General features: G+C 38.9%; 1 protein-coding gene and 1 long non-coding RNA gene across 7 annotated transcripts in view; one reads left to right on the top strand and one right to left on the bottom strand.

Annotated features, from left to right (window-relative positions):
* Positions 1-27,043, top strand: part of TATDN1 (TatD DNase domain containing 1) — a 45,272-nt gene extending 18,229 nt beyond the window's left edge. For 2 of the 6 annotated variants that reach the window (XM_047842094.1, XM_047842098.1), the window contains 6 exons: positions 4,673-4,758; positions 4,850-4,890; positions 7,169-7,245; positions 22,382-22,452; positions 23,646-23,772; positions 26,849-27,043. In XM_047842094.1, the coding sequence (XP_047698050.1) occupies positions 4,673-4,758; positions 4,850-4,890; positions 7,169-7,245; positions 22,382-22,452; positions 23,646-23,772; positions 26,849-26,951 (505 nt within the window). In that variant the 3' untranslated portion in view covers positions 26,952-27,043. Of the gene's footprint in view, positions 1-3,581; positions 3,755-3,912; positions 4,059-4,672; positions 4,759-4,849; positions 4,891-7,168; positions 7,246-20,624; positions 22,353-22,381; positions 22,453-23,645; positions 23,773-26,848 lie in introns of those variants that run through there. The other 4 variants (XM_047842097.1, XM_047842096.1, XM_047842099.1 and 1 more) reach the window with 4 other exon arrangements.
* On the bottom strand, positions 9,920-11,801 carry LOC125156277 (uncharacterized). Its single transcript, XR_007148523.1, has 3 exons — positions 11,644-11,801; positions 10,297-10,385; positions 9,920-10,216 (listed from the first exon to the last, which is right to left on the bottom strand). It is a non-coding gene; the product is annotated as an uncharacterized LOC125156277 (long non-coding RNA).
* Positions 27,044-27,218: the final 175 nt, after the last annotated feature.

Genomic DNA, 27,218 nt, shown 5'->3' with positions numbered 1-27,218 from the left:
AGGAGCCACATGGAGAATGGTGGCTTCTGAGAAAACTCCAAAGCTCACAAGCCATGTAGACTTCCTACAACCCACTGCCTATACCTTTTAATTGGAGCTCCTATAAAGCACACTGGTGGATAGTGTTACTGGCTAAAAAGAAAAATAGACTTAATTTAAGACTTGAGCATTTTGTTACATTTCAGAAACAGTGTATTAATGATCAAGATAATTAAACATTAGAGTAAATCCTTTCATAATTAAAATAGTATGTACATAGCAGGATATGGTTTAGGCTTGAACGTAGATCCCAAGTGCCCAGGTATTAATCTGTACTAGGGAGTCTGAACTCCATTCGTTCAGTAAATGATTACCAAGTGCCTCCTCAGTATGATACAAGGAAAGATAGGCTTGGTTCTGTGCCTTTATAGATAAGAGAAGACGTAAATAATTAAAATAGGCTGGAAAATGCTATCAAAAAGGTGTAGGGCAGTAGGGCGGAAGGACTTTCCGGGGGAGTCAGGGAAGCCTTTGCCAATAAGGTGAGGAGATGTGAGTGAGGCCTCTTCCAGAGTAGATAAAGCTAAGGACAGACTGAAGTCTGGTATAAATTTTGAAGAGATGAGCAGTTCAGTCTGAGATTTTTAAAAATTTTAAAACCTCAAATGATGTAGTAAAAAACCACACTAGCAGTTATCCTGTGTGGACCGTTGCTACCGAAAGAAATGCCCCGCCTTCCACCTGTGCTCCCATGGCTCCGGCTCCGGCTCTGCTCTGCTCACAGGCTCTGCTCTGCTCACAGCGGCTGTGCCAGTTTCAGTGCTCCCCGCGGTGGGTGCGCTGCAGCCCGTTACCCCTTCCCACCCACACAGACTAGCCTCTGGGCTCTGCCGAGGCAGGTGCCAAGTCTTAACTCCTGTTGTAGTTCCCATGGTGCCATGCACAGTACTCTCAGTACGTGGTAGGTACTCGGGAAATGTTCACTGAGTTTTTAATGAGGAGGAGAGGGTCCTTTTTGATTCCTGTAGAGCGGCATGGATATAAAGCTTATAATTCAGCTTTTACTGTTGGCTCTTTTCTCGGAAGAATTTAGATTTTGAGCTGTTATTTGATACCATCCTGGAGACTTAACCAGTGTATGACTTGTTTTTGTTTTTTGTGTAAAAATGCAGTCAGGAAAAAGATCTATGAGAAGAGAAAAATAGAAAATGGTGTGATAGATTACTAGGCAAGACAAAACTAATGTGCGGTAGACACGGTGTCTAAAAAATAGCGTCTGAGAAATAATGGTAAGAAAAGGCAGTATATAACGGTGTTTGAAAGTAGTTATCTTTGGAAGCAACAGCTTTGGGTTGGAATCACAACTGCCATTGGTGGTTGTATGTCTCTTTGTAAATCTCAGTTTCTTCATCGTTCCACCTACTTTTCTTAACATTTGGTATGTAAGGCCCAGAGTAACATGCCTGGCACGAAGTAAGTGTTCAATAAATTGTGGCAGTTGTGTTATTCTTAGAAATATTTTCATCCTAAAGAAAATACTGGCTGTTCTTTTTCTTTGGGGTTTTTGGAAAGTATTTTTTAAAAAGAAAAAAAATCAGAAAACAAGGGAAAGGCTGATTCCATCCTGGAAGGGTTACCCTTTAAGCATTCCCTGCATTTTCAGTTTCTCTGCCACGGGCCATATTCTCTTTTCTTGTTGTAAGTTTAGAGCTTGGTTCACTTGAGTGGGAAGAATTTGCTTTGGGATTTCTCTTGGGGCTTTAAAATATTAACACTGTGCAAAAAAGAAATCCGACATCAGACAGGATTTAAAAAAATCGTTTGGGGATTTAGGGGACCTCAGAGAGGAGAGATTGAGGCTGTCCTTGCCATCAACCAGTCCAGAGGAGGGATCGCCACCGTGGGTTAAGGTACACTGTGGTAATGCTTTGGGTGCTCTGGAGTTGCCTCAGTCGTGATTACTAACAGCCGCTATTCTGAAGCTGACCTTTCCAAGGTCAAGCTGACCTGTACTTGATTGTTGACCCTAAAATGTAAGAAGCAGCATTACAATTAGAAGCAATTACAGTTTCACTAAAATGAGCAAATCTAACACAAGTCAACAGCGGTTTTCATGTATGAGCTAAGAAAAAAATAATAAAAGCAGAGATGTCTCTTGAAAGGTGCCAGTTCCTGCCCTTTAACTTATGCTATTTTTAGTTACCGTGGCTTTTTTTTCTTTACAGACAATAGTTTAATGTCAAGCACCAGCTATTCTCAATATGTCATTAGGAATAATTGGCCTCCTTAAGACACCTACCTAGTTTGAACGCATGGACCTTTCTTTTCTCATATTATGCAAAATTCTGTAGGCACCCTGCTTGAGCATCTATTATTTTCATAATTTGTACTTTTGCCTGTTTTGTGATAGGCTTATTCCCAAGGTGATCATTAGATTCTGTAAATCTGTGGCTTGGTTGTGTGGCTTTGTACATGGAGTTTTGTGTGAAAGAAATGATCCATGTAGAGTGGCGAACACAAAGGGTATGTGGTGTGTAGCCAGAAGCCAGATACATGGTCAAGTTTATATAATGACTGGAGCACACTTACTTGCTGACACTTGTATTACTTTAAACGTTATGGAAACAGTGACTTTTAAGATTTCATTTCTGTTTCCTACCCTGTGAAATTTTAGCACTTTGTTAAATTATTTTTGCTTTTTCTAGCCCAGCAGAATCTGAAAAGGTGATTTAAAAACCCGAACACAGTGGGAGCACTTGGGTAGCTCAGTCAGTTAAGCATCCAAATCTTGCTTTCAGCTCAGGTCATGATCTCACAGTTTGAAAGTTCAAGCCCCACAACGGGCTCTGCGCTGATGGTGCAAAGCCTGCTTGGGATTCTCTGTCTCCCTTTCTCTCTGCCCCTCCCCTGCTTGCTGTCTTTCTCTCCCCCTCAAAATAAATATACATTTAAAATAAATAAATAAAAACCTAAACATTGGGTAATAAAGACAAAGAACACCAAGTTTATGAAAACTATTTAAGAAGTACATTTCTATTTCTAATTTTAAAATTTAGCATTTTCAGGGCACCTGAGTGGCTCAGTCAGTGAAGCGTCCAACTCTTGGTTTCAGCTCAGGTCATGATCTCATGCTTCACGAGTTCAAGCCCTGTGTCAGGCTCTGTGCTGACAGTGCAGAGCCTGCTTAGGATTCATTCATTCTCCCTCTCCCCACTCTCTGTCCCCCTCTCTCCTTCTTCCTCCCTTCCTCCCTCCCTCTCTCAAAGATAAATCAATAAACTTCAAAAAAAAAAAAATGAAAAGAAATTGAGCATTTTCAAGAGTACAAAGGGGTACTTCAGGAAAATGGTTGTCCTTACACTTCAAGGAGACAAGACAGTGGAAAATATAGCAAAAGAGATTTAAGTGAAACACAGGGAAATTATTCCCTAAAATCAAGGCGCCTAGAAGAGGTAAACTCCTGTAGGAAATAAGACACTTATTATCTGTAATTCCTGGGTTTTATTTTAACTGCATGACCGTTAATGAGAACTAGTGAGCACTGTGCTGAGTGAGAAAACATAAGACAGCCCACCCCATTATATCTCGCTCTTATGCTATAGGACCAGGAAAAAAGGCTTCTTTGAATACAACTTGGGTCATTTTGGCCGGACCTGGACTTAGAGACCGAAGTTGTGATCACACTGTGTTCTGTGATCTTGGATGAAGTCCTAAATCCACTGACACCAGCTCTTGTCCTATTCTAGGGTTATTTTGTGGATCAGATGAGATAATGGTATGTGGTACTTGAAAAACCTTTTTCTAAAGTACTCTTCAAACATTTAGGGCTGCCATTTTATCATGTAATTTTCAGATCTTTGAAAAACAGTGTTTTAGTTTTGTGTATATTTAATAAATCCTTGTGTTTAGTGGTAATAATTTCTTGTATAACAGCACATGGAAAACACGGAGCATAAAGCTTTGCCTGGCCTCTTGCTGGAGCGAATGGATTCCCACTGATGGTGCTCAGCCCGCTCTCCAGGCAAGGGGCTGGTGGTATATTCACCACCAACACATGCTGCAGGGAAGGGGTCCCACAGGTGATGGGAGGGTGTCTGCTTCATTTGCTGGGGTTTGGGGAAGAGCTAGTTAAAAGTATATTTGAGGGAACAGCTCCCATCACTGGAGACTTAAACATTTATAGCTCTTTATTTCTAGTGATCAATAAAGTGCTGTCTAATTTACCTAGAAGTTATAATGGAAAGCTAACACATTAAAAAAAAAATTTTATTTATCATTTTTGAGAGAGAGAAAGCACGTGAGTGGGAAAGGGGCAGACAGAGAGGGGGTGCTGGGGGGATAGAGGATCCGAAGCAGGCCTTGTGCTGACAGCAGAGAGCCTGATGCAGGGCTCGAACTCACAAACCGTGAGATCATGACCTGGGCGGAAGCCGGATGCTTAACCAACTGAGCCACCCAGGGCCTCCACTAACGGACATTTTTTGAAAATGATTTTGTAATCCCAGAAAATGAAGTATCCCATTCAGGAAGATGTATGTGATAATTATCAATGCCTCTGGCTAAGCCAGCTGTATTTTAAACATCTGAGTTCACTACTTCTGTCCTGTAATCTCCTAGATAATAAAAGTCCTTTTAAAAAATTATTTTTCTTATGCTAAAATAAAATTAACGAAATTTTTTTGGCATTATGCAGATATTTTGAAAAACAGTTTGAACTGGCAGAACAAACAAAATTACCAATGTTTCTTCACTGTCGGAACTCACATGCTGAATTTTTGGGTGAGTTAGAGCTAAAATCTCCTTTAGAATTAAAGAATTTTGCAGAAATTAGCAAAGTATTTGCCAAAAGTTGTTTGTTTTTAATTTACAGACATAATGAAAAGAAACAGAGATCGGTGTGTAGGTGGAGTGGTAAGTAGAAGAGTTTGTTTGTTTTTTTAAATTTTTTTTAACATTTATTTATTTTTGAGACAGAGCCAGAGCATAAATGGGGGAGGGTCAGAGAGAGAGGGAGACACAGAATCCGAAACAGGCTCCAGGCTCTGAGCGGTCAGCACAGAACCCGATGCGGGGCTTGAACTCACGGACCATGAGATCATGACCTGAGCCGAAGTCAGACGCTTAACCGACTGAGCCACCCAGGCGCCCCAAGAGTTGTTTTTAATTAAAGGATGCACAGAAGCTTCTTTGTTACTCCTGTCGGCTTCTAAAGGAATTCAGATATCATCAGTAAAGCTATTAAACTTCTTCCGTCTCTTGTTGAGGTACATAAATTTACTATTAAATCTATGGGCCAGATGTAATACAGACCTAAATCACACCGATTTAATTACATTTATTTTGTCCAAAGTACAAGAATGATAAAGAATTTGGCTCACAAGAAAACCCCATGAATTTACTCCTATATTTTAATAGCATGGGTGACAATTCTTTTTCTCTGCCTCTTCCATCAGCATTCTTCAGTGTTCTTCAATTTAAATTCTGAGCAAAATATAAACTAATTCTTAATATCTTGAAATATTTTAATATTCACCTCAGGTTTGCCTTCTTAATTTGTCAACTGTATTCACTTAGCACTCTGATTAGAGACTCCTCCTTTCTGGAATCTGCTTGTACTCTGTAAACACTTCTGTGTGGTCATTTCAACCACTAGTCTTGAGACAGTTTCCATAAACATTATCTGCCCACCACTTAGCTCAGGTATCCATAGCAGTGTTCCTTGAATCTTTTTTCGATCATGGGCTCTTTGGAAAATCTGCCTCCAAAAAATGCTCAGATGTACAAATTTTCACCTGTGATTTTAGGAGATTCACTCATCTCCGGCAAAAAAGCTGTTATCCAGGTATATAAAATCAATTATACTACACCAACTAAAGAAAGAGGAAATGGCACTGAGCACTTACTGTTTGCCCACATACGCTGCTTTGATAGCTTCATCTGTATTCTCTCAGGTTTTTAGCCTCTGCTTCATGTCGTGTACTGCTGGTGATAATGTTTTCTATGTTGCTGTTGATATTACTGCACACGTTTTTATCTATAGTTTACGGACTCTATCCTTTAGGAACTGTACTTGGGAACTGAGAGAGTCTTAGAGGCTTTCATTAATGGGGGGATTAATGGCTCTACCTCTTTGCCCATTTGCTTCATTTCTAAATAAGAAGTTACTTAGCAAATCCAAACCTAAATGTTTGATTTTATCAAAAAAAGAGATTGCCAAGGGGCGCCTGGCTGGCTCTGTCAGTAGAACGTGCAACTCTTGATCTTGGGGTTTTAAGTTCAAGCCCCACATTGAGTGTAGAGATTACTTAAGAATAAAAGCTTTAAAAAAAAGATTGCCAAATAAAAAAAAAACAAATTTTCTGCAATGGTTTATGAGGAGTTATATTTAAAATTACTTTGATGTTAATGGAGGATATATTTTCTACTCAGCTAGAGATGCTGAGAGGAGAATAAACCCTTTTGGGCAGCCGTGTAATGCAGTTTTATTTTTCAGAAACATGTTATCCATAGTGGATTCTGACTCTGGATGCTGTAGTAACAGATTAATGACATTACTTGTTGGTGTATTTAAAGTGTAGCTTATTGTTTAGATTACATAGATGTATCCAAAGTATGAAAGACTGTGCTTTCTTCCTTACATCTTTGAAGGAGAACAACACAAGCTTCTTCCTTTTTGCCTACTGAGCTGATTCTTACCGTCTCACAGTTCAGTTTTGTAGTTACATTCTCACAACTCTTTCTAGATCTGCTTAAAATTTCTTCTAAAAGTCATTTTCTAGAAAAAAGTATCCCCTAACATAATAAAAAGTCAACATTTTAAGATTTATTTTACATGGTTTTGTCACATTTCTAACTTGTCTTCATGCTTTTGCCTAAGAGTGTGGCTCCCACGTCCATTCCCCATTCCTGAAGGTACTGCAGAGCCATCAGCACAGCCACAGAGAGAGTCTGGGCAGCCACGTCCCTCGTGCCTCACCTCTTTGGAGATGGTGACCCATTATAACTGTGAGATTCGAATTGAAAATAAAAATTGTAGGGGCCACCACATCTGAAACCCTCTGATCCAAAAAACAAAACAAAAAAAACAAACCCCTATGCACCTATACTTTTCCTTAGAAAGTCTTATTAATGTTATTTAGGATTTTTAAAGAAAGCGATTATTAAATGAAATTACACCTGTATGTTCTAGGTGCATTCATTTGATGGTACCAAGGAAGCAGCAGCTGCCTTGATGGACTTGGGTCTCTATATAGGATTTAATGGTTGGTAGGTCCTTAAGTTTGTTTTATATTAAGTAGATTCCTTGTTTTACAGTGAATTGCTGATAAAGATTTAAATTTTTTATTTAAATGTATTTATCACCTGGATCTTGGCTTGTGAATTTCAGTAATTATACAAGAAATTAAACTACATTACTCCTGCAAGTTATAGGGATGCCTGGCTTACTTGGTGGGTGGAGCATGCGACTCTCGATCTTGGGGTGGTGAGTTCAAACCCCGTGTTGGGCATAGAGCCTACTTAAGTTAAAAAAAAAAAAAAAAGTTAAAGGTTATAAACTACTAGCCCTGTATTACAATCATGGACAACAATTTTGTATTGAGATCAGCTAGCTTTCTCTGGCAGTGCCATTTATACTTAGGTCATTTTATCACCTTAAAGTATATGTGTTCGCAGCAGGGGCGCCTGGGTGGCGCAGTCGGTTAAGCGTCCGACTTCAGCCAGGTCACGATCTCGCGGTCCGTGAGTTCGAGCCCCGCGTCAGGCTCTGGGCTGATGGCTCAGAGCCTGGAGCCTGCTTCCGATTCTGTGTCTCCCTCTCTGTCTGCCCCTCCCCCGTTCATGCTCTGTCTCTCTCTGTCCCAAAAATAAATAAACGTTGAAAAAAAAAATTTTTTTTAAAGTATATGTGTTCGCAGCATTGTGCATGCAAGTGATGTCTGACGTGGGGAGAGTCCTACTATGACATCATTTTATGTATCTCTATAGGCCAGGAAACTCACAGAAGCTAAGGACACGGCATAAAGTACTCCTAGTGTGAGAACCAGTGTTCTCTGGCTCCACACTCAGCCTTTCTGCTGGTACAGCATACCAAGCCTCATAAACCCAACATAGTCAGCTAGCGCTGCTGGGTCCCTGGCTTTCCCTCTTCAGTGTTTCATTCCTTTAAAATGACCACACTTCTGATTACATGAGTTTTTGCTAAAAATCCTCAGTTTTGCTAAAATATCAAATTATTGGCTATGGAGTTCAGACTTATTTATATGTCCTCAATGCTGCTTCTCTATTTTAATGATTTAACTAATAAACCACTGTGAAAAGGCATGCATGAATAATGGACTAAATAGTAGTTCTAAAAAACTTACTGATACAGTCTCTACACCGTGCTTTCTGAGTCAGCTTTTCCAGAGACCCCGGTTTGCTTTTTTTTTTTTTTTAATTTTTTTTTAATCTTTATTTTTGAGAGACAGAGTGTGAGCAGGGGAGGAGCAGAAAGAGAGGGAGACACAGAATCCGAAGCAGGCTCCAGGCCCTGAGCTGTCAGCACAGAGCCCAATGCAGGGCTCGAACTCATGAACCGTGAGATCATGACCTGAGCCGAAGTCAGACGCTCAACCGAGCCACCCAGGCACCCCCTCCCCCCAACTTTGCTCTTTATCACCATATATCTAAATATTATCCTCCCCCCCACGTTGCTCTTTATCACCATATATCTAAATATTATGTATGTGATGTTGTCTCTTAATTCATTCCCTTTGTTTGTTTTCATTAAGGAGATGAGCATCTTAGTTCTTCCATCCAGGACTGCCCTGCCACCTGCATTATTTCCTCCACAGCCGTCACAGTGTGGCTATTGCAGAGTTTTGGGTTATATGCGTATTCAGTACTTTCATTGCAGTCTGTGTAAATACTGTTGACTGCTGAACCACAAGATATACCACTTTTTTTATTTTCCTGGGGCAGCTTTCTTCCTTTCTCTTTACTTGGTTTTCTTCAACACTTGAAGCCTTCTCACACTTCCCAACAACTGTAAAGTGCCTTTATCTGTTCTTCTGCATGAGGACCCTGTCTAGATAATCTCGTTATCTAGATGATCTCTCCATTAGTTCCTGACCCTTTCTGCTTCGTTTTGAGTCTACGTCGGCTCCATGATAGAACTCTTATGTTTAGATCCCATGTATTCAGCTGTTTTGATGGAACACATGTTTCAAAATGAATTTATTCTATTCTTGAAAGTTTGCCTGGATAGTAAAAGAAAACCAAAAACCCTTCCACTTGGTATTTTTCCTCGGCATAATATTCTGGACTAGAAATAATTTTCACGAGAATTTATAGGGCTCCATTTCTAGATTTAAAGTCAGCGGCTATTCTGTTTCCTAGTCCTTACCCCATGACCTACTATTTTCTCCCAGTGGAATATTTTAGTCCTTTACCTCTGGTATTGCCAGACTTCACAGAGGTGGCCGATAATTTGTGCACTTGCTGCTGGCCCATTCTGGCTAGAAGCTCATCTTTGTCAGTCCTGGGAAACTTTTTCTCTCTCTCTCTCTCTTTCTTTGGAGCTCCCAGGCTCATAATCTGATCTCAATATTTTCCCCTCTAATTTCTCCACCTACTTTCAGAAATATTTTTCAACCTCTTTGATGAAACTTCAGCTTATGGTTTTAATCTCTGAAAGCTTTTTCCCCCTGCCATTCTCTGGAACTATGTACATTTGCAGATGCATCTTCTCGTCTCTCTAAAGACATGAATGATGAGTTATTTTCTGTTTGCCAGAGAATGCTTTTATTTCCTCTGAGCGCCTTTTTCCCCTTTTAGTCTCTGTCATGACTTCCTTCAAACGTCAGGAAATTCTTACTCTGTATATTTAAAAAGTTAAGAAACAAGCTCATTGGAATCTCTGTGGGGAGACAGCCTATCAACACGCAGGCCAGCTGACCTTGCCAGGGGATCTTCTCGGTGGGTTCTTTTTCTTCATAGAGGGATCCTCTGATCTCTGCTGGAAAAACAGGGTGGGGATTCATGAATGTACCTGTGTTCTGGAACAGAATGGGGTTGGAGAGAGGAACTCACCAGCCAGTCAGCGTTCAGTCTCCATCTTCACCCCTGCAGTCCTCTGTGCTGCCTGTTCTCCTGTCCCGGCTCCGATTTAGCTTCTCCAGAGACTGCACATACCCTCTCCTCCCTTCTCTCTCTCAGGCCAAGGGTGGGGGGCAGGAGTCATCTCTGCGTCAGTTTGCTGGAAAATAATCTGAGAGTCCCCTCTTTTCTGTACCCCACATTTTAAAACAGCCCCCTGCCTTATCCCAGCCTCAGTACCTGGGATCTTCAGTTCTTAGAACTTCCTTGGGTGAATTGGTTTGCTTGTCTTCAGTATCTCTCTCTGCAGGCACATGGCACTGAAGTCACTTTGCACATAAACAGGTCATTTATAATTTTAACATATACTTTCTGCTTTATAGTTTGTGACTAGGGGTTAGAAATATCCCCTGGTTTCATCAAAAACTTTGTGGGTTTTTTTTTTCCTTATTTTGAAATGATTTTTAAGAGAAGGTAGAAGACCTTTATTTCACTAACTTGAACTGTCTGAGAGATTTCAAAATGGCCTTGAATTTATAAGGATTTGGCATTAAGTTAATGACAAGATTTTTTCCTCCTCCGTTAACTCAGAACTAATGTTAGTCATTTAATCAAAGTCAGTATTTCTGTTCTTGTTCTGGAATTCAGTTTATTGTAGTCTTAATCTGAGGCTCTGAGGTATGGTAATTTAATCTGACTATACTACCTGTGACATAAAGTCTTTGATTTCTAAGGATTAAATTATAACATTTTCCCCCAAGAAAATGGGGAAGTTTCAGATTTGACTCCAGAATATGCAGCTGCTCTCCCTTAAATGGGAAACCTTATTAAAGATATAATCGACTTTGATTTTTTTTTAAATTTGCATCCAATAATTGGTTTTGATTGAAAAATATTTATTCTGGTAGTATATATTTCTGTATGTAGATCACTTTTTACAAGCATGGAATTAATGTAGGAAAAGACTAAGATATGATCTCATGAAATTAAAACTATGTAAATAATTTCATAACTGGAAGTTTTAAATTTAGTACCCATATCAAACATATTTAGGAAATATTCATATTGATCAACTGTTAAGTTAGCTGAAAATAAGAATTCTGGTTTTTTCTAGAGGATATCATTAAAAGGCTGATATTTATGGCAAACTACACACATTTCCCTTTCACTCCTCTTAAAATCATTCTAAAGTAAAGCCCTACATACTCAAAATGGAGTATGGGCATCTATAAGGGCAAAGAAACAAGGCCGGAGTTTCTGGAAAAGCCAGCTTAGACTTTATAAAGGGCCCCAGAGGAGATGGGAGCAAATTTAGCAGGCAGAAATCAGAGAGAGGGCTTTGGGTTTAGAATTAGTGACTAATAGGACCAAATTGGGGTGATTGATGGCCTTTATAGAGAAAGCTCTCACCCCTCTATTTACTACTATACGCAGAGTACAAGAGCAGCAAGCATTTCTACCAAAGGGAAAAATCTCTTCTCAAGAAAAATGAACAAACCAAATTGTGAGAGCCAGGACTTGGAATTCTTATGTTGATGCCAGAGGAAAGCATTTAGAGAAGCAATAGCCTAACCATTAGCTCCTTACCTTCTCACTCTTAGATGAGATTGCAGATCAATATTCCTAGTCCTGGGTGTCCCACAAGGAGCTTCCATTGAGTCCCCACTCAGAGGGGCACCTGGGTGGCTCAGTCAGTTGAGTGTCCAACTCTTGATTTTTGTCTCAGGTCACGATCTTGCGCTTCGTGAAATTGAGTCCCACATCGGGCTCTCTGTTGACAGCATGGAGCCTGCTTGAGATACTCTCTCTCTCTCTCTCTCTCTCTCTCTCCCCCTCTCTCCCCCTCCCCCCATCTCTCTCTCTGCCCCTCGCCCCACCAAAATAAGTCAACTTTTTAAAAAGAGTCCCCATTCAGAACTATCAGTAAAACAGTCCTCTGTTTACACAAAAGCAGAGGAAACACAACACTGGAAACTCAAGCCTACTTAAATGTAAACTGATAATTAAGGACCACCAGATAAATGAGGTGCCTCAACAGAAGGAAAAAGACCAAATAGAAAAATTAACACCAGGGGCGCCTGGGTGGCGCAGTCGGTTAAGCGTCCGACTTCAGCCAGGTCACGATCTCGCGGTCCGTGAGTTCGAGCCCCGCGTCAGGCTCTGGGCTGATGGCTCAGAGCCTGGAGCCTGTTTCCGATTCTGTGTCTCCCTCTCTCTCCGCCCCTCGCCCGTTCATGCTCTGTCTCTCTCTGTCCCAAAAATAAATAAACGTTGAAAAAAAAAATTTAAAAAAAAAAAAAAAAAAATTAACACCAGAGGAAACAATTTAGGAAAAAGAACTTTAAAAGAGACCTGATATAGTAAAGGCTGAAATGTAACATTCTGTCAGTCTGGCTGTAACAAGAGAAAGAACGTAAAAGTAAGAATTCCTTAATGATTAAAAATGAATGTCAGTGTTAATACCACCATTGGGCTAAGCTAGGGAATCAACACATTCAACAGGAAGACACATATTTTTCCCCTCTACCAATACCATTGGGTACCTAATAGTAGACATAGGAATTTTCTCTTCATACAAGTATTCTAGTGAATAAAGGGTTGATAGGATTCTATCAACATCTGCAACTCCTAGTAAACTAAGAGGTCTAAGCTTTGGGCATCATGTCACAAAAATATAACCAGATACCATGTGCTTCTAAATAGAAGATCATACCACCACCTATGAAGGTCTTGCCAAAAACATGAAGAAAAAAATCCAACCTGAATCTGGTCAAGACTCTTGATGGTATTCTCGACATCCTGTAAGAAACACGGCAGGCAAAATTTTCTTAATGTCGAGATGACCAGGGAACATCGTAGAGGAGGAGGATCCCACCTCCTCCCACAGACACACGCCAGGCAGCAACTACGTGAAATGCAAGTCATTTGGAAAACGACCTAATTAGCAGAACGACTCTTCCATGGGGAAAGAAAAAGCCACACTGAGAAAGCAAGAAGGAGCAGAGACGTGGTAGGGAACCAGTTACATGGTACGGCAACTTACAACCGAGAGGGATATCACAGGGGTAGAGGTCTTCCCTGAAGAGCAAGGGGATCGAACCCCATGTTGAGTGCCCCCACCCCCCACCTCAGCTGCTCCAGAGATCTGTACCAGGCAGACAAGCCCCCATAACATGTGGCTCTGATAACCATCAGGGCTTTATTCCAGCAGAGCCAGGGTGCCATTAAGAAACAGACTACTCTTACAGGACCAGCACACTCTATTACTAACTCTAAGATCCAGAAAAGAGGCAGCAGTTTGAAAAGTATCTGGATTATACAGGAATAGATTTATTGGCTAATTTTAGGGTTTGTGCTGGAGGGGCAAGGATCTGTAGAAACTTTCTCCAGGACTGGGAGTGTAGCAGGTGCCATTTTTCTTGCCCTTCTCCAGCCTAGCTGGCCTGATGCTGATGAAAGCCAAGTCTGACCCTCTCCAACTAGCTTGCTAGCACAGCTCACCCTGCCTTGGCATTCCTTGGCTGAGCCACCCCACCCAACCTGCTAGTTCAGGCAGGTGCCCTTCGTAATCGGCACCTGCTCTGCCATACCCTGTGGTCAGCCTTGTTTGGGACTGGTGAACCCGCAAAGCAACCACCGCCCCACCACACCTTGGACAGCTCTGGCTGGGACTGCATCCTAGCCCCACCCAGCATGCCCGCAGCAGTTGCAGCACAGTCACAACAGGAGGGCACACACAGCCCACCTGGCACATCCCTGGGGTACTTGGTTCTGGTGACCTGGTGGAGTGGGTAGGATTATGCTGCTTGGCCCCACAGGACACTTCTACACAAGGCCACTGCTTGCAAGGCCAGGAGTCGTAACTGATGTAATGCAAAGAGAAAAGCAGAGTCAACAGAATGAGAAGACAAGAGTTTATTCTAAATGAAAGAACAAAAGAAAACCTCATAAAAAGAACTAAATAAAACCACAACAAGCAGTCTACCTGAGAGTTCAAAGTAATGGTTATAAAGATGCTTACTGAACTAGAAAGGGGTTGTATAAACTCAGAAAAAGAGAAAATATAAAAAAGAACCAATTAGAGATGAAGAATATAATAAATGAAGTGAAAAAGAATCTGCTACTAGATTAGAGGATACAGCAGAATAGATCAGTGACCTGGAAGACAAGGTAGTGGAAACCATCCAAGCTGAACAGAAAAGGAATTTTTAAACATGAGGATTTTTAAAACATCAACTAGGACAACATCAAGAATACTAATATTCGTAGTATCAGAGTCCCAGAAGGAGAAGAGAGAGGCAGAAAATCTGAAGAAATAGCTGAAAATTTTCCTAATCAGGGGAAGGAAATAGATGTCCAGGAAGCACACAGAGCCCCAAACAAGATGAACCCAATGATGTCCACACTAAAGCACTTAGTAATAAAAAGGTCAAAAATTAACAAGAGAATCTTAAAAGCAGTAAGAGAAAAGCAACCGATTACATACAAGGGAACCCCCCTAATGCTATCAGGTGATTTTTTTTTTTTTTTATAGCAAAGACATTGAAGGCCTGAATAAAGTGGTGTCATGATATATTCAAAGTGCTGAAAGGAAAAAGCCTACAACCAAGAATACTGTGTCTGGCAGAGTTACTCAGAATTCAAGGAGAGAGGTTTTCTCAGACAAAACTTAAAAGAGAGTTCATCATCCCTAAATGGTCTTTGCAAGAAATGTTAAAGGCACTTCTTTAAGTAGATAAGAAAATGCCAACTAGAAGAAAATCATAAAGAGAAAACAGAAAATAAGTCTCTAGTAAAAGCAAACATACAATATAATAGAGCAATCACTTGTAAGACTAATAGGACATTTAAAAAAATAGTAAAATCAGTTATATTTCTAGTAATTACACAAAATAAAAATGTAAAATACGACACCATATACATAAAACTTGGGGAAAGAATGAAAATGTAGTGCTTTCAGTGTGCAAACTTAAACATCAACTGAAAATATACTGTTGTATATGAACCTCATGGTAACCACAAACTTAAAACCTATAATAGATACACAAAAAGTAAAGAGGAATCCAAGCAGAAGACTAAAGAAAGCCATCAAACCACAAGGGAAGAGAGCAAGAGGAAGAAACTACAAAAACAACCAGAAAACAGAAAAATGGTAATAAGCACATACCTGTCAATAATTATTTTAAATGTTAATTAAATACTCCAATCAAAAAACATAGGGTGACTGGGTTTAAAAAAAAAAATTGCTGCCTACAAGAGATTCCCTTCAGATCTAAAGAAACAACACATAGACTGGGGTGTCTGGGTGGCTCAGTCAGTTGAGCAACCAACTTCAGCTTAGGTCATGATCTCACAGTTTGTAGGTTTGAGCCCCATGTCAGGCTCTGTGCTGACAGCTCAGAGCCTGGAGCCTGTTACGGATTCTGTGTCTCTCTCTCTGCCCCTCACCTGCTCGTGCTCTCTCTCAAAAATAAGTATTAAAGGGGCGCCTGGGTGGCGCAGTCGGTTGAGCATCCGACTTCAGCCAGGTCACGATCTCGCTGTCTGTGAGTTCGAGCCCCGCGTCGGGCTCTGGGCTGATGGCTCAGAGCCTGGAGCCTGTTTCCGATTCTGTGTCTCCCTCTCTCTCTGCCCCTCCCCCGTTCATGCTCTGTCTCTGTCCCAAAAATAAATAAAAAAAGGTTGGAAAAAAAATTAAAAAAAAAACACGCATATGCTTGCATATGTATAAAAAAAAAAAAATAAGTATTAAAAAAAAAAAAGACACATGCATCCTGAAAGTGAAGGGAGGAAAATGATATTCCATGCAAATAGAAGCAAAAAAAAAAAAAAACCAAAAAACAAACAAAACTGCACTAGCAACACTTAAAGGATACAGTATACTTAAAAAAATTTTAATGTTTATTTGTTTTGAGGGAGAGAGAGATAGAGTGCAAGCAGAAGAGGGGCAGAGAGAGAGGGAGACACAGAATCTGAAGACGGTTCCAAGCTCCGAGCTGTCAGCACAGAGCCCAACACAGGGCTTGCACTCAGGAACTGCAAGATCAAGACCTGAGACAAAGTTGGACGCTTAGCCGACTGAGCCACCCAGGCTCCCCTGATACAGTATACTTTAAAACAAAGACTAACAAAACACAAAGAGGGCATTGCATAATGATAAAAGGATCAATCCAACAAGAGGATATAATGATTGTAAGTATCTATGCATCCAATAGGAACATCTAAATATATAAAGCAATTTATTAACAGACATAAAGGGAGAAATGAATAGTGATAATAGTACTTTAACACCCCACTTACATCAATGCATAGATCATCCAACAGAAACACAATAAGGAAAACACTGACTTTGGACGACATAATAGATCAGATGCACTTAATGGATATACAGAATATTCCATCCAAAAACAGAACACACAAGTGCACACGGAACATTCTCCAGGATAGCTCACATGTGAGGCCACAAAACAAGTAAACTTAAGACTGAAGTCATATCCAGCATCTTTTCTGACTACAACAGTATGAAACTAGAAATCAATTACAGAGGGGTACCTGACTGGCTCAGACAGTACAGCATGTGATTTTTGATCTCAGGGTTGTGAGTTCAAGCCCCACACTGGTGTAGAAATTACTTTAAAAAATAAAATCTTTAAAAACATCAATTATGGGGGCGCCTGGGTGGCTCAGTCGGTTGAGTGTCCGACTTCAGCTCAGGTCATGATCTCACGGTCCATGAGTTTGAGCCCTGTGCCGGGCTCTGTGCTGACGGCTCAGAGCCTGGAGCCTGCTTCAGATTCTGTGTCTCTTTCTCTCTCTGCCCCTCCCCTGCTCACACTCGGTCTCTCTCTCTCTCAAAAATAAATAAACATTAAAAAAAATTTTTTTAAAAACATCAATTATGGGGAAAAAACATATGGAAGCTAAACAACATGCTACTGAACGGGGTCGAGGAAATTAAAAAGATACCTTGAGACAAATGCAAATGGAAAAACAACAGTTCAAAATATTTGGGATGCAGCAGAAGCAGTTCTAAAAGGGAAGTTTAGAGGGCCACCTGGGTGGCTCAGTCAGTTAAGCGTCCACCTCTAGATTTCAACTCAGGTCATGATCTCACAATTGGTGAGTTCAAGCCCTGTGTCAGGCTCTGTGCGGACAGTGTGGAGCCTGCTTGGGATTCTCTGCCCCTCCCCTACTCTCTCAAAATAAAACTTTTAAATAAAAGGGGAGTTTAGAGCAATACAAGCCTACCTCAAGAAACAAAAATCTCAATCTAACCTTACACACAAAGAAACTAGAAAAAGAAGAAATGAAGTTGAAAATTAGAAGAGATAATAAAGAGAACAGAAATAAATGAAATACAGACTTAAGAAACAAGAAAAAAAAATAACCAATGAAACTAGAATTGGTTCTTTGAAAAAATAAGCAAAATAGATAGACCTATAGCCAGACTTATAATAAAAGAGAGGACTCAAAATCAAATGACAAATAACCAACACCACAAAACAGAAAGGATTATGAGACTACTGTGAAAAATTATACAACAAATTGGACAACCTAGAAGAAATGGATAGATTCCTAGAAAAATACCAAGAATGAATTAGGAAGAAACAAAATCTGAACAGACTGATGACTAGTAATGAAATTGAGACATTAAAAAAAGAAAAAAAAATACCCACACACCCAACCAACCAACAAAATCCAACAACTCCCACCAAACCAAAGTCCTAGATCAGATGCTTTACAGATGAGTTGTACCAGACTTTTCAAGAAGTGTTACTACCTATTCTGAAACTATTCCAAAATATTGAAGAGGAAGGAATCCTCCCAAATTCATTCTATTAAACCAGCATTACCCTGATACCAAAAACCAAAGGCACTACAAAGTAGAAAATTACAGGTATCTCTGATAAACATGATTATAGCATTCCTCATCAAAATATCAGCAAACTGAACCCAACAATATATTAAAAGGATCATTCATCATGACCAAGTAGGATTTGTTCCAGGGATGCAAGGATGGTTCAATGTCTGAAAATCAAACAGCACGTTAACAAAGGAAAGGATAAAAATCATATGATCATTTCAGTAGACAACAGAAAAAGCATTTGACAAAATTCAACATCCACTCATAGAAATTATCAACAAAGGGAGTACGGAGGGAGCACACATCAACATAATAAAGGACAGATATGACAAGCTAACATACTCAGTGGTGAAAAGCTAAAAGCTTTCCCTCTGAGATTAGGAACAAGACAGACAAAGATGTCCACTCATGCCACTTATATTCAACGTAAGTACTGGAAGTCATAGCCACAGCAATCAGACAAGAAAAAGAAAAGCCATCCACACTGGTAAGTAGGAAGGAAAACTGTCACTATTTGCAAGTGACATAGTATTTTTAGAAAGCCCTAAACAATTAGAATAAATGAATTCACTAAAGTTACAGGATAGAAAGTTAATGTACAAAAATCAGTTGGGTCTCTGTACACTAAAATGGGCATAAAGAGAAATTAAGAAAATCCCACTGGGGCGCCCTGGGTGTCTCAGTGGGTTAAGTGTCTGACTCTGATTTCAGCTCAGGTCATGGTCTCACGGTTTGTGCGATCGAGCCCTACACTGGGCTCTGTGCTGATAGCGTAGATAGAGCCTGCTTGGGATTCCCTCCCCACCTCTCTCTGCACCTCCTGCGCTTGTGTTCTCTCTCTCTCAATAAACAAACATTTTAAAAGCCCCATTTACAATTGTGTAAGAATAAAATACGTAGGAATAAGTTTAACCAAAGTTGTTAAAGACCTATACTCTGAAAACTCTAGGATACTGATGAAAGAAAGTGAAGACATCACAAATAAATGTAAAGATATTCCATGCTCATGGATTGGAGGAATTAATGTTAAAATGTCCATTCAACCCAAACCAATTCACAGACTCAGTGTAATCCCTATCAAAACACCAGTAATATTTTTCAGAGAAAATCCTAAGATGTGTAAGGGACCACAGAACACCCTGAGGAGCTAAAGCAATCTTATCACAATCTCAGATTTACTATACTACAAAGCTATAGTAATCAAAACTATATGATACTGGCACAAAAACACACAAGGGGGTGCCTGGCTGGCTTGGTCAGAGGAGCATGTGACTCTTGATCTCGGGGTTGTGAGTTCAAGCTCCACATTGGGTGTAGAGATTACTTAAATAAAATTTTGTAAAAACAGACACATATCAGTGGAACAGAATACAGAGCTCCGGCATAAATCCATACTTGTACAGTGAATAATTTACAACAAAGGAGGCAAGAATACACAGGAGAAAAGATCGTCTCTTCAATAAATGGTGTTGGGAAAATGACCACTTTCTTAGATCATAAACAAAAATAATTCAAAATGGATTAAAGACCCAAATGTAAGATCTGAAACCATAGGCAGTAAACTCTTGAACATCAAGTTCAAGAAAGAAAAGAAAACGTAGGCAGTAAACTCTTAAACATCAGTTTTAGCTATATTTTTTGGATTTGTTCTCAGGCAAGGGCAACAGAATAAAAAATAAGCAACAGGAATTACATTGAAGTAAAAGGTTATGCGCAGTGTAGGAAACATCAACAAAACAAAAAGGCAACATACTGAATGGAAGAAACTATTTGCAAATGATAAGCCTGATAAGTGGTTAATACCCAAAACATGTAAAGAACTCATACAATTCAACACCAATAAAAAAATCTAGTTTAAAAATGGGTAGAAGACCTGAACAGACATTTCTTCAAAGAAGACATACACATGCCAACAGACACATGGAAAGATGCTCAATGTCTCTAACCATCAGGGAAATGCAAATCAAAACCACAATGTGGTATCACCTCACGCCAGTTAGAATGGCTAGTATCAAAAAGACAAGAAATAACAAGTGTTGGCAAGGGTGTGGAAAAGGGAACCCTTGTGCAGGGTTGGTGGGACTGTAATTGGTACGGGTACTATGGAAAACAGTATGGCAGTTCCTCAAGAAATTACAAATAGAAATACCACACAATCCAATAATTACACTTCTGCTTATCTGCCTGAAAAAAAAAAGCACTAATTCAAAAAGATACATGCATCCCTGTGTTAACGGCACCATTATTTACAACCACCAAGATATGGAAAAAATCTAAGTGCCTGTCAATAGATGAATGGACAAAGGTTTGCATATACAAAATGGGATGTTACTCAGCCATAAAAAAGAATGAAATCTTGCAATATGCAACATGTATGGACCTAGAGGGTATTATGCTAAGTGAAATAAGTCAGACAAAGAAAGACAAATACTTTATGATTTCACTTCTGTGTGGAATCTAAAAAATAAATGACCAAACAAAAAAATTAAAAATAGAGAACTGGTGGCTGTTTTAAGGGGATTTAGAGGTACAGACTCCAGTTATAAATTAGTCATGGGGATGCAAAATACAATGTAGAGAATATAGTCAATAATAGTGTAATAAGTTTGTATGGTGAGCATTTTGTAGACAAATGTCAAAGCTCTATGGTTTACACCTGTAACTACTGTAATATTGTATGTTCACTATGCTTCCGTTACAAAAGGAACCTACCAAACTGTATGGTACTGGCACAAAAACAGACATATACATCAACAGGACAGTATACAGAGGCCCGACACAAAGCCAGATGGAGACAGACGGAATCAAGACCAGGAAACTTCAAAGCAAACAACTGGGTTTCTTCATAAAATAAATTTTAAGGGGAAGAAGAGATGCAGGAAAATTTAACAGGTTAAGAGATTTAGACTGCAATGTGTGGCTCCCATTTGGATCCTAAGTCAAACAAACAACAAGAATGTAGGACACTGTGACAGTTTGAATACTGGTATATTAAAAGAGTTGGGGTTTCTTAAACATGATAATAGTATTGTGGTTGCATTTTTTTTAATATTCATGCTTAAAGATACATGCTGAAATATTTTCTGAAATAAATGCTAAAATGTAGAAACTACAACAATTTGAATTTCCTTCAAGATTATATAGAAGAGGTTTGGGACGAGTGGATGGGATCGTTATCGGCCAGGAGTTGATAACTGATGGGGCCAAGTAATGAATACATGGGGGTTTTTATATTCTAGTTTTATATATATTTTAACCTCTCCAGAAAGAAAGTTATATATATGCTAAAATTAAAAATGCAACGTAAGGACAGTATTAATCATCATTACATTATATAGCAAACCATCCCAAAACTCATTGGCATATGACAGGAGGTATTTTTTTCTTACTGCTGAGTCTTTGGGTTAGCTAGGGGTTGACTGATAGAGGCAGATCTTTCAGGCTACATGTTGAATTCAGATCCAAGTTACGTGTTTTCATTCTGGATGCCCAGGCTGAAGAGGCAACAGATGTTAAATGCATGCTACTCTCAGATCACAAAAGTGCCATCAAAATCAAAACAGTGCATTTCAAGCTTCTGCTCATGGCCAGATTTAAGCTCCTCCTTCTAAGAAACCATGGCAAGGGTATAGATACATTTCTATTCAAGGAAGGTGAAGAACTGAGACCAATAAAACAGTCGTCTCGTGGTCTGAAAATGAAAGTTAAGGAAATGAAAGTTAATTTCCCAGGAATGGATGAAAGAAAGAAGGCCTAGCAGACTAATTCAGGAGTCCTAAAATTGACTAATAAAAGTCCCAGAAAGAGAGAAGACAAGAGAGGAAAATTCCTTTTTTCCCATAATTTTTCTCAGAGTTGGGGGTGGGGGGTGGGGTCTAAATTGGAAGGGTTCTAACACATCAAGTTTCAGAATGTCAAAAGTAATGGAAGATCCTGTTTCTAGATGTGGGGGAAAGGGCACCAAAAAAGGAGACTCAAACTGACATCTCTAACTAGGTTGTCATTTTCATTCCTTGTTAAATGCTGCTCGTTCTGAGACTATGATTTTCATCCTTTGTGAAGATTCGATTTCTGGTTAGTGAAGCATTAATTTTGATATCTTTGTACCAATACTTGGCCCATACAGAACTGACCAGACCTTCAAACTCAGCATTTTGAGCCTTTCTACGTTATGCAAATTACCCAGGGAAGCAAATGAATTCTTTAAATAAAGTTTTACACAGACTGATTTTTATTGCTCAACTGATAAGCACAAAAAAAACTGCATCCCCCAAAAGCCAGGATATGGTTGGAATAGATCTTAATCCGGATTCTGTAAGGATAGAAATGCGTATACTGCCATTAGAGCCAACCAAAGTTTTGTTTGGGGATTTTAGGTTTTGTAATGTTTTAGGTAAGTTTATAATACAAAAAAAAGTTCCTCATTAAATATACCTTATTATCTCTGAAATTTTTTTTAAGCTCACTGAAAACTGAGGCTAATTTGGAAGTTTTGAAGTCAATACCTAGTGAAAAATTAATGATTGAAACTGGTAAGTTTATGCTTTTTGAACTTTCATTTTCATATTAAACCATACCAAAACAGAGCTAGACAAAAGTTAAATATCTTAAAGACGCTCAATCTCAACAATTATACTTTTCAGAAAACCTTTGAGGTTTTTATTAACAGAAAAGTATCCAATCAAGTTTCTCAATTTTAGAAGTTTGACTAAGCCAAGCACTTAAAAATGGGATGTCAGAATATGTGGTGACTAAGGAGGTTATAAATATTTTATTAAACTAGTGGTCTTATTTCACCTCAGGGTTTCAAAATCTTCAAAACATTTTTTTACAAAATGTCATCTTAGTAATGGCTTAATTCTACGATACTTTTCAAGTAAAGTACATAAATTTAAATCAAACTGGTTTAGTCAAAGAATTTTAGAAATTAATCTGTTGCCTCTTAAAACAAGGTTAGAAGCTAAAAATTTTACCTAGCCCTGAACTTAAGGCTTTACTTACACATATGGACTTTTTAGTAAAGTCAGGACTAAGCCATTCTGAAGAATCAGGTTTATTTCCTTGGAGAGTCATGACAAATTATTTTATTAAAAGCACAATGCTTGTAAAATGTGTAAATTCTTACAATTCTTTATTAAAGAAAGAGGTAAGTGAATAATCCTAGTATTGAAAGCCACTGTTTTCCATTCAGGAGAGGCAAATAGAGGTTTAACTTTTTTCTGGTTATAATTGGTGTTCTTTCAGCTTTCTTTTTTAAAAAGTATGTCATACACCAACAGTAATGTTAGCAGAAAAAAAATGAGACTCCTAAAAAGCAATTAAAATTTTAAAAATGCATTAAAAAATTTGTAGAGTTCAAGGTTTAATCTTGTGCTTAGATTTTTTTTTGCTTTCAATCATAGCTTGTATTTAGGAATTTACATTATTTGTTTGATAACGTTCATTACAAAAACAGTAATTTGAGGGGCGCCTGGGTGGCAGCTCAGTTAAGTGTCTGACTTCGGCTCAGGCCACGATCTCACAGTTCGTGGGCTCGAGCCCCGCATTGGGCTCTGTGCTGACAGCTCAGAGCCTGGAGGCTGCCTCAGATTCCGTGTCTCCCTCTCTCTCTCTCTGCCCTTCCCCTATTCTCTCACACAAAAATAGACATTTAAAACTTTTTTTAAAAAATCAGTAATTTGAAAGGTAAATCTCTGAAGAGACTTCTTTCTTTGCTCAACTCCAGATGCACCTTGGTGTGGAGTGAAAAGTACACATGCTGGGTCAAAATATGTAAAAACTTCGTTTCCTACCAAAAAGAAGTGGGAAAATGGGCACTGTGTGAAAGACAGGAATGAACCCTGCCATATAATGTAAGTATTTTGTTTTCTTGGTCTTCAGAACACTAAAGTCAACTACCAAATGCCACTTACAGAATGAACTCAAGGGACTAAAGTTGGGTGAAATTCAAATGAGGTTCAGCTCAAAGGCCACCATTTTGAAACGATTTGGAAGGATTTGCACTAAGTTGCTCTGTCTCTGCCCCTCTTCATATCATTTCAACCTCTCAGCTCAATAAAAGTGGTTATATTACAGCAGTAAGAACTTCATGTGATTTTGGTCATTTGTCATTTTGTAGGAAAGGCAGAAAAGATTCTCACACTGCTTCCTGGCTGATGGTTATAAAAATGTACTCTTAGCAGGAGACCTTTTTAATGGTATCTGTATTTTAAATGAATTGACAACCTGAATAAACCTAAGAAGTAACACATTTCTTTGAGCCCCTGAACAAAAGGGCAAGGTATAGAAAGGATTTCCTTTTTCTACCCCAAAAGGAGAAAAAAAAATTCAGAATTAGTTTTTGATTATAATACATGTAGCATGTGAAAAGAAGGGCTGTTTACCCATCTAACTGTTAAGGAGCTATAGAGCATGTAACTTACAGGTTAACTTTATATCATTTTAATGGGCACATCCAGTTTTTGTTTGCATAAGCTGATAATTTAAATCTAGACTGTATCAATCAAGTATGGTTTACCAGTTCAGGCAATTGAACTGTTAATTTTAGGTTGTAATAATTCCTTTCATATACATTTTTTAAGTAGCTTTTAACAGGTAAGTGTATCAGATAAGATCTAAAATGCAGCAGGCAGAAAAGTGAAAAATTATTCTATAAAAATAATACTGGAAAGATTTTCCTTTGTTAACATTCTGTTGTTGGCAAGGATTTTAAAACCAGATGTTTTAAAACCCATAGGCTGAGGAATACATTTAAATCCTGGCTAGTAAAGAATCACTTGTAACTTTTATAAAATGCAGCTACCTGCAGATTGTCAGAAGACAATTATTTCTGAATCTTTCGGAGATTTAAAGAGACACTAGAGACAACAAACTGGTATTTTCCCAGCAGCCAGCTTAGAGGAAGTATTGGCCAACGGGGATCCAAGTCAGTTTTCTATACTGCCTTGATGTTAAGTACAGTATAGCTCTGGACCTAGGTTACACATCTGTAAAACAAAATTCTGTGGTCTTCCAAGTGCAGACTGTTAAGCAAGAAAGCTGGAGTCTCAGCTGCAATTATGAATACCAGTTGAGGAGGCTGAGCTTGGGAAAGCCAGCATTTACAAACTGAAAGTTTTTAAACCACATTTCAAAAACACACATGCCTCTAGTCTAACGCTAATTACTAATTAATTCCTACTTAAAAAGTCATTTTTATCAATCCCATCTATTAACAGTTTTATATTTTAATTATTTTTATAGAGATCGTTTCTCCCTTTTAGATTATAAATTCCACGAAACACATTTTGAAGCTCTTGTATGTCAGGAAGGTGTAAGTTACTGAGGTTACATAGAAGAATCAAAGTCCCCGCCCGCATCCACCCAGCAGATGACGAGACACATTCTGCCAGACACTTTGGATAAGACACTGAAGGTGTCAGACAGGAATCCTTGCCCTCCTGAAGCAAAGCGGCAGAAAGTATAATCCAAGATGTTAGTTCTGTTACAGAGGTATGAATATACGACTAGGAGCACAGGACATAGTCACTGCCTGCCTTGTGGGGAAGTAGCTTAACTAAGGTGACATTTCAACTGGTCACAAAGTGCAACTGGGAGTTAGGCCAGACCAGGACAGACGCCTTGAGCAAGGCAGGCTGCAGAAGGGCTTGGCTGCTCAGAGGGGAAACAATGAGTTTACTGTGACAAAAAGTAGGATGCACGGGTAAGTAATAAGTCTGGGAAGACTGGTGAGGGCTCCTGTATGCCAACCTTAGTAGTTTAGATTTCACCAGGACCCAAGGACTTTCAGCAGGAAAATGGCAGTTGTTTTTAAAACGCTGTTAACGTATCAGCACAGAGAAAGGACTGAAAAAGGAGATGGGTGGCAGGAACCTTACTGATTTCACACATTATGCAGGTAAGTTCTAATTCTGAGTAGTTAACAGAGGAAAGTTCTGTAGTTTACTAAGAAAATTGGGTCCTTAATGTCAATTTAAATGTTAACAGATCTGCTTTTAGCATACTTTGATCTAGATAATAAAAATTTAGTCTGTATTAAGCGAAGCTTTTGTGTTACGATTATGTACTTAAAAAATTCCAGTAAGTCTCTAATCTCTGTCCCTAATTGCTTTAGTTGCTTATATTTAAGAAACCCATAGCAGGGACAAAAAACTTAACACAAAGAATATTTAAATGTTTAATTTGGACTTTAGAACTTTCTAATTCATGTATAAAAACATTACATATCGTACGGCTAGAGAACACTCATGATGATGATTATTCTAGGCAGAGAAACTGAAAGATCTGACACCCAGGCTGTTCTTGATCGTGCAGGGAAAAAGTACTGAGGAGAAAGCACGTCTCCTCCCCCCTCCCCCAGTAACCATGCATTATTCCAAGTGAATAACTTGTAACTTCCTTTGCGGTCACTGTGCTAATGATGATGCAGCAATTTCCTGCTGTCCTCTGAGACTAATTCTCTTAGCAGAGGTGCTCAAACTTTGCTGTACCCACAATGCCACCTACCTTGCGACTCAGCACACGTGTACGTATAAAACCAAACAAAAATGAAACAGTACTTCCCTTATTAAGTGCAATGTACTTTTCCTTTTCTTACAATTTTCTGAAAATTCATCATGACCCACTAATGAATGCATAATGACTTACGGTTTAAAAGAACTCGTCGTCTTCACTGGGTTAGTTCCATTAATTTGTGGTAGACATGATATGGGCTGGTTTTAGAATTTATTTGAACCTGGTCCTTGTCTCAACTTACCCTATTTTAAATATGGCAGCAGTTCGGCCTTTCTGTTGAAAACTTTATAGCTGGTTAAAGCTTGTTATGTTAAAGGTGCTAGTACAAGAGCTTCCTTTGCACGGATGAAGAGAAAACCTTTAAAACCGAGCAGGTACTTGGAAGTAACCATCCATTTTTGTTTTCTCTTTTAGTCAAATACTGGAGATAATGTCAGCAGTGAGAGAGCAGGATCCACTGGAATTAGCCAATACACTATATAACAACACCATTAAAATCTTTTTTCCTGACATGTAATTAGTATGTCCTTTCCATTTTCCATCATGTATGTAAAATTTCACGGTAAACCTTACTAAAGGACTGAATAAAGAAATGCTCTGGAAGTTGAATGGAAAGTTATTGTATGTTACTGCACACCATCCCCCTCATTTTTAACCCATAAAGTCAGATCAAAAAATGTTTAATGTCAACTAATGTCTTAGTTTACATCAATGAAAACTCCCAAATATTTCATCTTGGAATCTCTTCCAAAGTCTGAAAGGACAATTTTATGTCAACGCTGCA

This window comes from Prionailurus viverrinus, chromosome F2 (genome assembly GCF_022837055.1).
Source record: "Prionailurus viverrinus isolate Anna chromosome F2, UM_Priviv_1.0, whole genome shotgun sequence".
NCBI lineage: Eukaryota > Metazoa > Chordata > Mammalia > Carnivora > Felidae > Prionailurus > Prionailurus viverrinus.
This window is presented reverse-complemented; position numbering and strand designations above follow the sequence as displayed.